Source organism: Marmota flaviventris, chromosome 6 (genome assembly GCF_047511675.1).
Source record: "Marmota flaviventris isolate mMarFla1 chromosome 6, mMarFla1.hap1, whole genome shotgun sequence".
In the NCBI taxonomy this organism is placed as follows: Eukaryota; Metazoa; Chordata; class Mammalia; order Rodentia; family Sciuridae; genus Marmota; species Marmota flaviventris.
In genome coordinates, this window is record NC_092503.1 from 122,897,333 (window position 1) to 122,910,034 (window position 12,702).

Consider the following 12,702-nt stretch of genomic DNA (forward strand, 5'->3'; position numbering starts at 1 on the left):
CAGCCACAGAGCTCATTTCCACAATTTTATTAAACAAGATAAGCCCTGGCGTGTAAATAAAAAAACACCTGAGTTGTGAGGCCGCGCCCTCCGTCACACGGCCGTCTTGCCCGCCCAGCCCGGTCCCGCCCGCCCAGGTCCGTGGTGGATTAAACTCTTTCAGGAGCTGTGCTTCTGCCGCTTCCAGAAGCGCTTCACGTCACTGTGCCCGGCGGGGGTCACCACCATGAGTCGTTTAGCTGAGTTCTCGAACACGAGCACGCCCAGCTCCCGTGCGTGTGCCAGCAGCAGCTCAAAGTCCACTTGCGACAGGAACTGGTTATACAGGACACCTGGGGTCGGCAGGACAGGAGGGGAAGAGGGGAAGAGAATGAGGCTGGAGACCCTTTATTTAGCCCCAGGAGTCTTAAGACACCTCTTTGCTTGCCCCACAGCGATTTTTAAAAACAATTGTCTATCCTTGTCTGCCCAGGGCCTTAACACTAGTGTTCTCCAGCCATATTCAGAAAGTCAATATAAAACAATAAGAAAACCCGTGAAGGTCCATGAAACCCAGGAAAATGACTGAATTAAGCCTCCCACTTTCTCAGTCTAATCCACACTGCACTGATTTGGATCAATTTTTTTAAAAAAATTTATTTTTTAGTTGTAGATGGACACAATACCTTTATTTTATTTATTTATATGAGGTGCTGTGAATTGAACCCAGGGCCTTGCACATGCCAGGCAAATGCTCTACCACTGAGCCACAACCCCAGCCCCTGGGTCAATTTTTTTTATTGCTACTAATTCACCCCTGCCACACTCCATCCCCCAAAAAAGTGTCTTGCCAGATTTTCTCTCCCTTTCTGTGCAGTGCACAAAAAATGAAATGCACAAAAACTCCTCTGCTCATCAAGACTGCCATTCCTTTGGCCAATGACTTAAACTCAAGAAGCCACTCACCCTCAGTGAACCGTAGTCTGTCCCTTTCTAGCTCCCACAGACGAATCTGGTCAGTGATGGTAGGGGGCAACACAGGGGTCTGCAGAAGCAAAGAGTAGGCTGTAGGGATTTAAAAAATACTGCCCCAAACAACCCCAGCCCTCTAATCATCCCCAAGATTTGGACCCTTTTTCTTTTCCATCATCTGCCAGGTGCCAGCCCCCTGGCTTATTGGTACTTGTCCATACCTGTTTGAGCATCACTGGGTGAGCCCTTGTCCTTAGGAAATGGATTATCTAGGAAAACAGACAAAAATGAGATGAGGGCTCAAGCGAGAGGGCAGAAAAGTCATCAGAGCTCTCACCTGTCTCCGAACACTCTTAACTCTACTTAACTCTACTCAACCCATTCCTGTTCAGCTGTTATCCCAAGTTGCTGCTCCCACTGGTCATGTCTGCTATTCCTTCTCTGGCACATTTGCTCTTTCCATAGTCTTATTTATTCTTTCTTTAAAATAGCAGTAGCTACTATATTTTGAGCACTTACTGCTCAACAGACTTCAAGTTAAAAGCTTTACCTCTAGTCTTCCACTGAATCCTCCCAACAACCCTGTGAGCTGAGAAATATCACCATCTGAGGAGACTGAGACTCAAAGGTAAGGCAACTATGATCAGTTTACACAGCTAGAAATAATGGTGCTGAAGCACAAATCCAGAGCTATACCTTCTCCCTCCATGTATTTCTCCCTCAAGGGTCTCCCTATTCCCACAACTAAGGCCTTGATTTCTCCTTACATTCCTTGTGCTCAAACACAGACAACTCATCACCACAACTGTGACAGACTTGAGGCTGGCCTTCCATGATGGGCCACTCTATACCCCAAGGCCCACACACAGCCCATCTTCACACCTCTGTGTCCCCCAAGTGGGGATACCTGCTGGGCTGTGATGCCACTGGCAATGGCCTGCTGCACACTCTCCCGGGTCACCTGTGCCACAACCATGTTGGGGAAGCGATAGAGCATCTCAGAGAAGAGGGCAATGAGGGCAATCTGCAGCTCCGACTCTGACCCAGGGATAGGAAGAGAAGATAAGGAAGCTACCCTCATATTCGGACTCCCTTGAGCCCTTCCCCCAAACATGAGGAGAAATATCAGAAAGCTCTGTAAACCACCAGTAAATGTAAACATAAACTGCATCCCCTCCCATTTCCTTCCCCTCCCACTCCCACCGTTAATCTGCTCTCCCTCTGTCCAGTCTCACCCGTGTAGGCATATAGTCGGTAGTTGGTTTCCACGACAATGAAGCCTGGCTGATGCACAGTGCCCCCAGCCCCAGAGACACCTGATGAGAGATTGATGGCCAGGCGTGTGGGATAGTAACGTCGAGATTTCCTCTGGGAAGGACAAAGGGAAAGACAAAGGTCACCTGTCAGTTGCCCTACATCTTCCTGCTTGGGACATCAGATCCCTCCCAGTGCACAGAGCCTCAACCTTCAACTTCCTCCCCAAGTGACCCAAGTACTCAGTCCTGGCAACTGTTTCCTGCTGGTGCCAAGACCCAACTTCCCTAGAAGCCATGTATCTGGATGTTCATACCTTCCTCTGGAAAACAAGTCCAAACTCTCGCAGATGTTGCAGGAAATTCAACAGAGAATCACTCATACCCTCCACAGAGTAATCCTGGGGAAAAGGTAATACCTTTTCAAAACACATCCCTTCCTCCCTCCCTCAGTGCCATAGACTCATTCCCTCCTCCCCCTTCTCTGGTCGTTCTGTGTTCCTTCTTATTTTCTCACTCTACTGTCCCAACCTGACTTCCCCTTCCCATCTCCTTGTCCTCTAGCCCCTTACTTACCTTGCCCAGAGTAGAGAAGCTGAGCTGAAAGAGGAAGGAGAGAATCTCCACTAGGTCCATACCCCGGCTCTGGGAAGAAAGAGACAGAAACAAATGAGAAATGGGAGGGGGAAAATGAAGGAGAAAGACAGGGAAGAAAGAACAGAGAACAGTCTATGGGTGGTTATCTCTCAGTGGGATGTAAGAAGATCAAAGCATGCTGGCAAGGAGCCCTGGCCTCCTCACCTGGGCTGTCTGCAGATACTGCAACATAAAGTACCAGAGTTGGGCAGGTGTGTCCAGCAAGAGGAATTGGAAGCCAGCAGAGGTAATGCAGGGTGGCTCTCCAGGTTCAGTACTAGACATAGAGAGGGACAATGACAAAGATATGCATAGAAAGACTACCATCTCCACATGTCCTCATTTTTTTAAATATTTATTTTTTGGTTGGACACAATACCAACATCTTCATTTTATTTATTTATTTTTATGTGGTGCTGAGGATCGAACCCAGGGCCTTGGACATGCTAGGCAAGCGCTCTACTGCTAAGCCACAACCCCAACCTTCCATGTGTCCTCCTATGCTTCTTCTGGGTATCTCTGGATGTATTCAATCAACTCCCTCCAATCCTGACTCACCCTGGACACCTATTTTATCAGGGCCCCAAGGAGATGGCACAGCAGCTCCCTCAGGCTTCCTCACCTCTTCATGAGCCCAGCCTGGCTGAGGAGCTGAGCCAAATCCTGGCTGACAGCTGCACTGGGAGAGCCCACCATAAAGTGTAAGACCACCTAGAAATGGAAGACAACAGAGAGACCAAAGTATCCACAAACCACAGGAAGTAGAAGCACAGTAGAAATACACTTAGATGCCCATGTCCTCACCTCCCATCGCTCCTCAGCGTACTTGTCAAGTGAGGGAACATCCCGGGCATGCTTGTCCGGTCCCAGTTGACTTGTATCATCAGACCAGGCCTTCCCCCTATGGCCAGGATATGCCAAGAATAAGGAGGCCTATCTCTTTCCTGCTGCCCTTCAACCTTTCACACCTTTAACCCATGGTTCATACATCCTACATCCTACAGCCATATCTGGTCCAACTTATTCCTGAATGAGCTCCCAAAGGTCCCAGGACCCTAAGGTTCTGAGGCGGCTCCTCAGAAGTTCTCCTCCAGCATGTAATTAGCAGTTCCCCGGCCTAGTTTAGGAAGAGACGGAAGTAACATACCCACCCAGAAGGGCAATGCGGAGATTCTGGCGAAAGATGGGGTTGAGAATAAAGCCCTGAAGACCACCAGGGAGCAGCTGGGTGTGCCAGATGCGGAGGCCACTCAGCAGCCCTGTACTTTCTTCCTGAGCCCTGGAACAGAAGTAGAGAGGTGAGTAGGGTGTCTGAAGAGCAAAAAGAGAGCCATAAAGGCCTCCATTTCTGCCTTTTCTGAACTGGTGATCCTTGAAACAGTTCCACATAGTCAAATTGTGCCTTCTTTTTTTAAAATATATATATTTTTAGTTGTTGAGGGACCTTTATTTTATTTATTTGTATGGATGCTGAGAATCGAATCCAGTACCTCACGCATGCTAGGCAAGCACTCTTACCACTGAGCCACAACCCCAGCCCAAATTGTGCCTTCTTAAGATAAATGTCTTCACTGAAATGCCTAGCAATCTACAAGAGTCTCATTATTGACATCCCAGTTCTCCAAGAGGGAAAATATAGCACAGTTTCCAAAGTTTATTTAATGACAAGTTTTGCAATACACCCATTAATAAATTAATATTTCCTGGAGGGAGTGGGGGTGTAGCTCAGTGGCAGAGCACATGCTTAGTGTGCATCTCAAGGTCCTGGGTTCAATCCCCAATGCCCCAAAAAAATATATATATATATATGCATATGTGTGTTTATGTGCATATGTGTATGTATGTGCACATACACATATATATGTATATGTATATGTGTGTATGTATATGTGTATATATAAAACTTCTTGAAAGTGTTCCAAAGAACAGGAGTTTGGAAAATCTAGAGGTTGAGAAATTTGCGTTTGGCTGAGAATGCAGTAGAGACTCACTTGCTGAATTCCTTCTTCACCCACAGGGCTACAGCAGCTTGTGGCAAAGGCTGCTCCAGAAAGAGCATCCGCATCACCCAGTTTTTAGCTAAAGATGGGAGCTCCCTGTAGAGGGTAGAAGTCAAATATTAGTATCAGAAGCTGTCCCATAACTGAATCTCTGCTTTCAAGTGCCTCTCAAACATCTCATCTCATCCCCATATCTTTACCAGTCCTGTTGCCCACACAAGCTCCATCTGTTTTGGCCTTCCACATTTGGGAGTAATCTCCAATACCCCTCTACCATCACTAGGCCACTAAGCTTCTACCCATGATAATTATTCCAGTCTGAAAGCCCTATTACATTTCCCCACCATGATCCCTGACACAAAGAAGTCTCCTCACCTAAAGACAGCCAGACATGTGGCAGGATGCCCATACAATCGGTCCAATACCCCAGGGCTCAAGCCCCCTAAGAATTCCTGTAGATTCCTGCATTGTAGGTGAACTCGATTCAGTCCACCCCTTGCAGGGGTGCTCTCCATCACCTGAGGGATGCAAATGTTAGACACACATCCAACATGATCCATGCCAGTGTCACCCCTAATCTTTCTGTTTCCAGATCCATCAGCCCATAACCCCATCTTTTCTGAGGTTTCCTCTCCCACATCACTTATCTCTTATTTCTCTCAAACTTCACCAACCTCCAACCTCCCTGCCTTTCCTGCTTCCTTATCCCAGTTCTGCCCTAAACTCCAGTCTTCCCTCAGTTGTCCTTCTCTCAAAATTGCCGTGTACTTGAAAAATCATTTGGTATTCGAATGACTTGTCTCATCTTTGCTAAGCAGAGACAAAGAGATTTGTGTACACCCAGTACTATCCCCGCTTCTCTTCTACTCCTCCTAGCCAGATCACTCGACAAGCCCAACTCTGTCAACCCTCCCCATATGGCAATAAACTGCCTCTTCCCTCCATGCTTCCCAAATCTAAATCCACCTCTATCCCCCTCCCTCCCCAAAGTCTACTTCACCGTCTCACTGGGAACCACACCGTCCAATCTCCTAACTTCTCGCCTCTCACTCAACTGTCTTCATAACCCTGGCCCTCTTGGGCCCCTTCACCACTATGTCGATCCCCCTCGCGCACCCCGGGTCTTGAACAGTTGCTTAATCAGAGCCAGTGTCTCTCATTAGCTTCCAGAGAAAAAGGAAAGGATGGTGAAAAAAGCGAGAAAAAGATGCGCGAGCGAAAAACTTCAGACAGGAGCCCAGTGTGAAATATTCAGAAGAGAAGCGAGAGCAGGGAAGGAATGGAATGGAAGAGTGGAAAGGATGAGAATAGGGGCTGCACTTGTCCGCCGCGAGGCATTCTGGGAATTAGAGTCCTATCCTTGCCCGTGCTGGAGCAGGTCTGAAGAGTGTCTGACTACAACTTCCAAAAGGCACCGCGGGAAGACGGGGAGGAGAGTGGCTGTCTTTTAATTGACAGAACCAGGAACACCAGAAGCCTGGGTACTTCGTTCCGCGGCATTCTCGACCCAGGCTGCTAACGGCTGGTCTAACCGGCCGGAGCAGGAGGACCTGAGGGTAAAAGTAGCCCGAGGGCTTCCTGTGGGAGACGCGCTGAAATGACCCCGTTGCTCGGACTGCAACAGCTGGGCTCCTTGAGCTTAGTTATACCATAAAATTGGTTACTGCACATGTAGAGCATTGTCACCAGTTAACGATCTAGTGCGCCTTACTTGGCAAGTAAGTACTCAATAAATCTACATTTCTGCCTCCGCCGCGCTACCAACCCCTGTGTAGTTAGGGATTGATACAGGTTTTTTGTTTTGTTTTTGTTTTCCCTGTACTGGTGATTGAACTCAGGAGTGTTATATATTCAGCTATATATATAGCTGGGTTTTATATTCAGCCGCCCCCTCAACCCTGTTTTGTTTTGTGCGTGGCGGGGGTGGGGGTTTGTTTTGTTGAGAGGGTTTCTCTGAATTGTCAAGCAGGTCTTGAACTTGTGGTCCTCCTGCTTCCAGCTTCCCAAGTAGATGTGATTGCAAGAGTGCGCCATCACACCAGTTTTTTTTTTTTTTTTTTTTTTTTTTGGGGGGGGTGGGGTTTGTTTGTTTGTTTTGGATTTTTTGTTTTGTTTTGTTTTGTGGTTTTGAGGATTAAACCAGGGACGCTTTGCCACTGAGCTGCATCCCCAGCCCTTTTTATTTTTTGAGACGGGTCTCGCTAAATTGCTGAAGCTGGCCTGGAATTTGCCATCCTCCTTCCTAAACACCGCCCCCCCTCCAGTCGCTGGTGTTATAGGCGTGTGCCACCCCACTCAACTCGAACACAATTAGTAAAAGAAAGCAGTTGTTTTTCTGATTTGATTTATGAGTTCTGCAGGAAAGTCAAAGGAAAGCCTTCAGCCTAAACCAGAACTACATTATTTCCCCCAAAATTCCTATAAAGCAAATTCTGTTATTCTCACTTAACAGAATAGAAGGCCAGAGCCCAGCGAAGCTAAGAAATTTGCCTACAATCAGACAGCTAGAAAGTAAATCTGGGATTTGAAGTGCATTTGCCAGGGACGGTTTACCAAAATGGTAAGGGCTGTAAGACTTAGTTACACTTTGTAGCACATGTGTTTTGTTATTCCCTGTTTGTTTAGCAGTCAGTGTTTTAAGTTTCTCAAAGAACAGCACAAAACTGACAGTGCTTCTTTATGGCAAACACTAAGTAAGGTTATAAAACAAATTATACAGTCTGGGGAGAACTGTTTGATAAGATAGACAAACTGCACAAAGCTCTTACAAAGCAATAAGAAAAAGAAGCAGAAAGATTGGCAAAAGATAAACAGCAGAAGAAATACAAATGCCTTTTAAAGAGATTTTAAAATTGTCACTTCAGTTGAAATTAGGGAAAGGAAGTTAAAGTAACAAAAATACCAGAAACTAAAGGAGCAAAAATTAAAAAAAAAAAAAAAAAAATCAAGGCTTCATATTGGCCAGGCTTAGGAACATACTCAGACACTTGAAAGCTGATAGAGACATACCCACACACTGAGATTGGACTCAGGACATTCTACCACTAAGCTACATCCCAGCCCTTTTTATTTTTTATTTTGAGTCGGGGTCTCACTAAGTTCCCTAGGCTAGCCTGGAATTTGCCATCCTCCTGCCTCAACCTGCCTAGTAGCTGTGAACATAAGCATGTGCCACTCACTGCACACAGCTTAGTCTCACCTTTTTTTTAAGGAAAGTTTGTCCATACAGTAGTCCCCCTGTGTTAGTCAGCTTTCCATTACTTTAACAAATGCCTGAAGTAATCAATTTATAAAAATAAAAGATTTATTTTGGCTCATGGTTTTAGAAGTTTCAGTTCACAATCAATTGATTCCATTGCTTTAGGCACACGGTGGTACATTATGGCAGGATTGCAGAGTAGAGCAAAACTGCTCAGCAATGATTAGGGAGTGAAAGAGAAGAGGAGAGCTGGGATCCCACTGACCCCTTTAAGGACAAACTCCCTATGATCTGAAGACATCCCATTAGAACCCACATCTTTAAAAGTTTCCACAACCTTCCAATAGCACCATGCAGGACCAAGTTTTCAACATACTGGGGATGTTCCAGATTATAGCTTCATTCCCTCCCCCATTTGTAGTTTTGCTTTTTTTAGGTTTCAGGTGCTTACAGTCCATTGTGGTCTGAAAATATTAAATGGAAAATTCCAAAAGTAAGCAATTCATAAATTTTAAATAAATTTTATTATAGTATATTATAATTGTTCCTTTTTATTAGTATTTATTGTTAATCTCTCACTGTATCTAATTAATAAATTAAACTTTATCATACTTAGATATATATAGGAAGAAAGAAAGTATATAGAGAGTTTGGTACTACCTAGGGTTTCAGGAATCCACTGGGAATCTTAAAACATATCTCCCAAGGATAAGGTTAAACCCTTGTTTCTACTAACAATTTTGTTTTGTTTTATTTTTTAGTTGTAGTTGGACACAATACCTTTATTTTATTTATTTTTATGTGGTGCTGAAGATCAAACCCAGGGCCTCACACTTGCCAAGCGAGCGCTCTACCGCTGAGCCACAACCCCAGCCCTCTACCAACAGTTTTTTTTTTTAAATTTTTTTTTCAGTTGTAGATGGACACAATACCTTTCTTTTCCTTGTTTATTTATATGTGGTGATGAGGATCAAACCTAGGGGCTCATGTATGTGAGGCAAGTGCTCTACCACAAGCCACAACCCCAGTCCCTCTACCAACAGTTTTAATGTGACTATCTTTTGACCTGGAAACTCCATCTTTGGGAATGTGTCATATGGAAATTCCCCCACATGGTACTGAGTTAAGCATGCAAAGATGTTTACTAAGGTGTTTTTCTTGTATTAAGAGAACAGTGCAAATGGCCCAAATGACCATCCTTGTGGGTTGGTTACATAAAATGTGGGTCATTGCAACAATGTAGAATACCGGGCAGCCCTTAGAGAGGAGGTCCCTGTATGCACACTGGCCTTGAACTATCTACACCAATCACCAGGGAGAGAAAAGCAAATAAAAAGCAGCATACTGGGAAAGCTGGGAATGGAACCACCATTTGACCCAGCTATTGCCCTTCTCGGACTATTCCCTGAAGTCCTTAAAAGAGCGTACTATAGGGATACTGCTACATCCATGTTCATAGCAGCACAATTCACAATAGCTAGACTGTGGAACCAACTTAGATGCCCTTCAATAGATGAATGGATTAAAAAATGTGGCATTTATACATAATGGAGTATTACTCAGCACTAAAAAAATGACAAAATCATGGAATTTGCAGGGAAATGGATGGCATTAGAGCAGATTATGCTAAGTGAAGCTAGCCAATCCCTAAAAAACAAATGCCAGATGTCTTCTTTGATATAAGGAGAGCAACTAAAAACAGAGCAGGGAGGAAGAGCATGAGAAAAAGATTAACATTAAACAGGGATGAGAGGTGGGAGGGAAAGGGAGAGAGAAGGGAAATTGCATGGAAATGGAAGGTGACCCTCACTGTCATACAAAATTGCATATAAGAGGATGTGAGGGGAAGGGGAAAAAAATCAAGGGAGAGAAATGAATTACAGTAGATGGGGTAGAGAGAGAAGATGGGAGGGGAGGGGAGGGGAGGGGGGGATAGTAGAGGATAGAAAGGTAGCAGAATACAACAGTCACTAGTATGGCAATATGTAAAAACGTGGATTTGTAACCGATGTGATTCTGCAATCTGTATTCGGGGTAAAAATGGGAGTTCATAACCCACTTGAATCAAATGTATGAAATATGATATGTCAAGAGCTTTGTAATGTTTTGAACAACCAATAAAAAAATTTAAAAAAATAAAAAGCAGCATATTCCATTCAATGGCATCAGTGTAACACCAAGAGAAGCCATATGCTTCATTTTAGAGGGAGCAGGCAGGAGGGACTGGACAGATCATGTCACAGTTCCCTACACTCTAAGGCTGTGTTGTCAAGTATTGTAGCCACAAGCCACCTGTGGCCATTTACATTTAAATTCACTAAAATAAAAGTTTAAAGCCAGTCTCTCAGTTACACTAACCCTGTTTCAAGTACTCAACAGCCACAGGAGGCTGGTAGCAGCCCATCGGACCATAGGGATAGACCATTTCTATCCTGACAGTTCTTTGGGAGAGCACTGTCCTAATGGATATGGGCAAGCTGTATGATGGCAGGAACTAAACTCAGCCTGAGTTTCTAGAATTGGACTTGAGAAAGAAAATCAGCTTGATAATCCAGCTAGGTCTAAGAAGGGAATTTAGGAGCTAAAATCGTGCAAAGATCACAATTTCATAGCCCTGTCAAGCACAGGCTTGTCCTGCCTGTACTTGAAAGCTCCTGAGATAAAACATCTCATAACTCCTCCCCTCAAACAGCATCCTAGAGGAAAGAACCAGGAGACAGGCCCACTTCCTACCAACTTTACTATTTACTGGCTATGCTGCCTTTGGCGTAGCCTAACGGAAGTTAATAATTTTAACTAATTCATACATTGTGTTAAATAAGATATGTGGGGCTGGGGATGTGGCTCAAGCGGTAGCGCGCTTGCCTGGAGTGCGTGCGGCCCGGTTCGATCCTCAGCACCACATACAAAGATGTTGTGTCCGCCGATAACTAAAAAATAAATATTAAAATTCTCTCTCTCTCTCTCTCTCTCTCTGTCTCTCTCTAAGAAATTCTTTTAAAAAAAAAGATATGTGTAATAGTATTATACATGGTATATAGTATGTGCTCACTAAAATATTATCATTATCTTCTATAACTTTTTTTAATCCTAGTTCTCTTAAGTGCACAGAATCATGTTAGCCCTTCACATGTTTAATATAATTCTTTCTTTCAACCAAGATTTATTGAGTCATGTGTTCCAGGAATTTGCCCTTGTGCAGCTTACAGTCAAGCAAAAGAAGCAGGTGTTTTTTAAAAAAAAAAAATACACAAATACATGTAAAATCACACCTATGATAAATGCTACAAAGAAGGGATTCATGTGCTCTGAGAGTGTCATTAGGGAATTTGACCTGGTTGGGTAAGATTGCTGAAGGGCAAGCAGGAGTTAACAAGGCAGACTATAGGGGACATTGTTCCAGGTGGGGGGACAACATGCTACAAAGCCCATGTGGCCAGAAGGACTGGCCTTTGGGGGAAACTAAAAACTCAGTGGTACATGGGGAGGGACAGAAGAGTGCTGGGGAGGAGAACCAGGACCAATCTTAGCCAGGAAGATTTTGTTCTTTAAACCTTGATGGAGGGCTGTGGGTGTAGCTCAGTGGTAGAATATTTGTCTAGCATCTGCAAGGCCTTGGATTTGATCCCCAGCACCACAAAATAATAATAATTTTAAAAATAAGGATGATAGAATAGACATTATGATTGCTGTATGTATATAGGTGACTCTATGACCAGTGTGATTCTGCAATCTGTACAATCAGAAAAATGAGAAATTATACCCCAATTGATTCAAATGTATGAATTGCCAAGATCATTGTAATGTCATGTGTAGCTAATAAAAAATTTTTTTAAAATAAGGATGAATAAGAAACCACTAAAAGGTTTGATAAAGGAGTAAAATCAGATTATGCAAAGATGATGATGATGATTCTGCTGGGGACTGAACCCAGAGGCACTTAACCACAGTGTCATATCCCCAACCCTTTTTTTAAATTTGAAACATGATCTCACTAATTTGCTTAGGGACTTGCTAAATTGCTGAGGCTGGTCTCAAAGTTGTGATCCTCCTGCATCTGAGATCACAGGCGTGCACCACCACACCCAGCTAGATTATATGTTTTTAAAGATCACAGTGTTTGCAGGGCCAGAAACAAACCAGAGAGTGCTCTCCAAGAGTGAGATAACCACTTTGGGTACAATTACAGTGGTCCAGGGAAGATGGAGGAAGTATCAGGAGGGCAATCAAGATGGAAATGACAAGTTCCAAGAAGACTGGGATGGCAGAACCAAATGAGCTTTGTACTGGATTGGCCATGGCAGGTAAGGGTAAGGAAGGAGGGTTGTCAAGGATGATACCTTGTGCAGCTGAGTGGATGTGGCTGCCACTCACTGAGTCAGGATACTGTGGAGGAGGAGGTTTGAACATGTTAAGACTGAAATTCACGTGAACTTCAGGTTGCATTATAGGTCTAGAGCTTGAGAGTCTGGGCTTGGAGATTTGGGCATTATCAGTTTACTACTTGGCCTCTATTGCTTATTATTCTGGGTTCTGGCTTCTAAACTCTTAACCTGCCAGTGCCCATCTTAAATTACGGTGCACAGTGGTCTGACCTGTGTAGGTTTTTGCAGGATTATTAGATCTGTGACCAGAACCCTGAGTCTATTAATTCAGTCTCAGA

The 12,702-nt window shown here is 44.2% G+C and overlaps 1 protein-coding gene across 1 annotated transcript; it reads right to left on the bottom strand.

Annotated features, from left to right (window-relative positions):
* Nucleotides 1-12: 12 nt before the first annotated feature.
* Gtf2h4 (general transcription factor IIH subunit 4) lies at nucleotides 13-6,155 on the bottom strand. Its single transcript, XM_027923043.3, has 14 exons — nucleotides 5,957-6,155; nucleotides 5,216-5,358; nucleotides 4,832-4,936; nucleotides 3,988-4,119; nucleotides 3,645-3,741; nucleotides 3,463-3,551; nucleotides 3,006-3,117; nucleotides 2,781-2,849; nucleotides 2,522-2,605; nucleotides 2,187-2,319; nucleotides 1,859-1,989; nucleotides 1,173-1,220; nucleotides 946-1,024; nucleotides 13-332 (listed from the first exon to the last, which is right to left on the bottom strand). Exons 2-14 carry the CDS (start codon nucleotides 5,353-5,355, stop codon nucleotides 160-162), a joined length of 1,392 nt encoding a protein of 463 aa, XP_027778844.1. The 5' UTR covers nucleotides 5,356-5,358; nucleotides 5,957-6,155; the 3' UTR covers nucleotides 13-159.
* Between the last annotated feature and the right edge of the window lie 6,547 nt (nucleotides 6,156-12,702).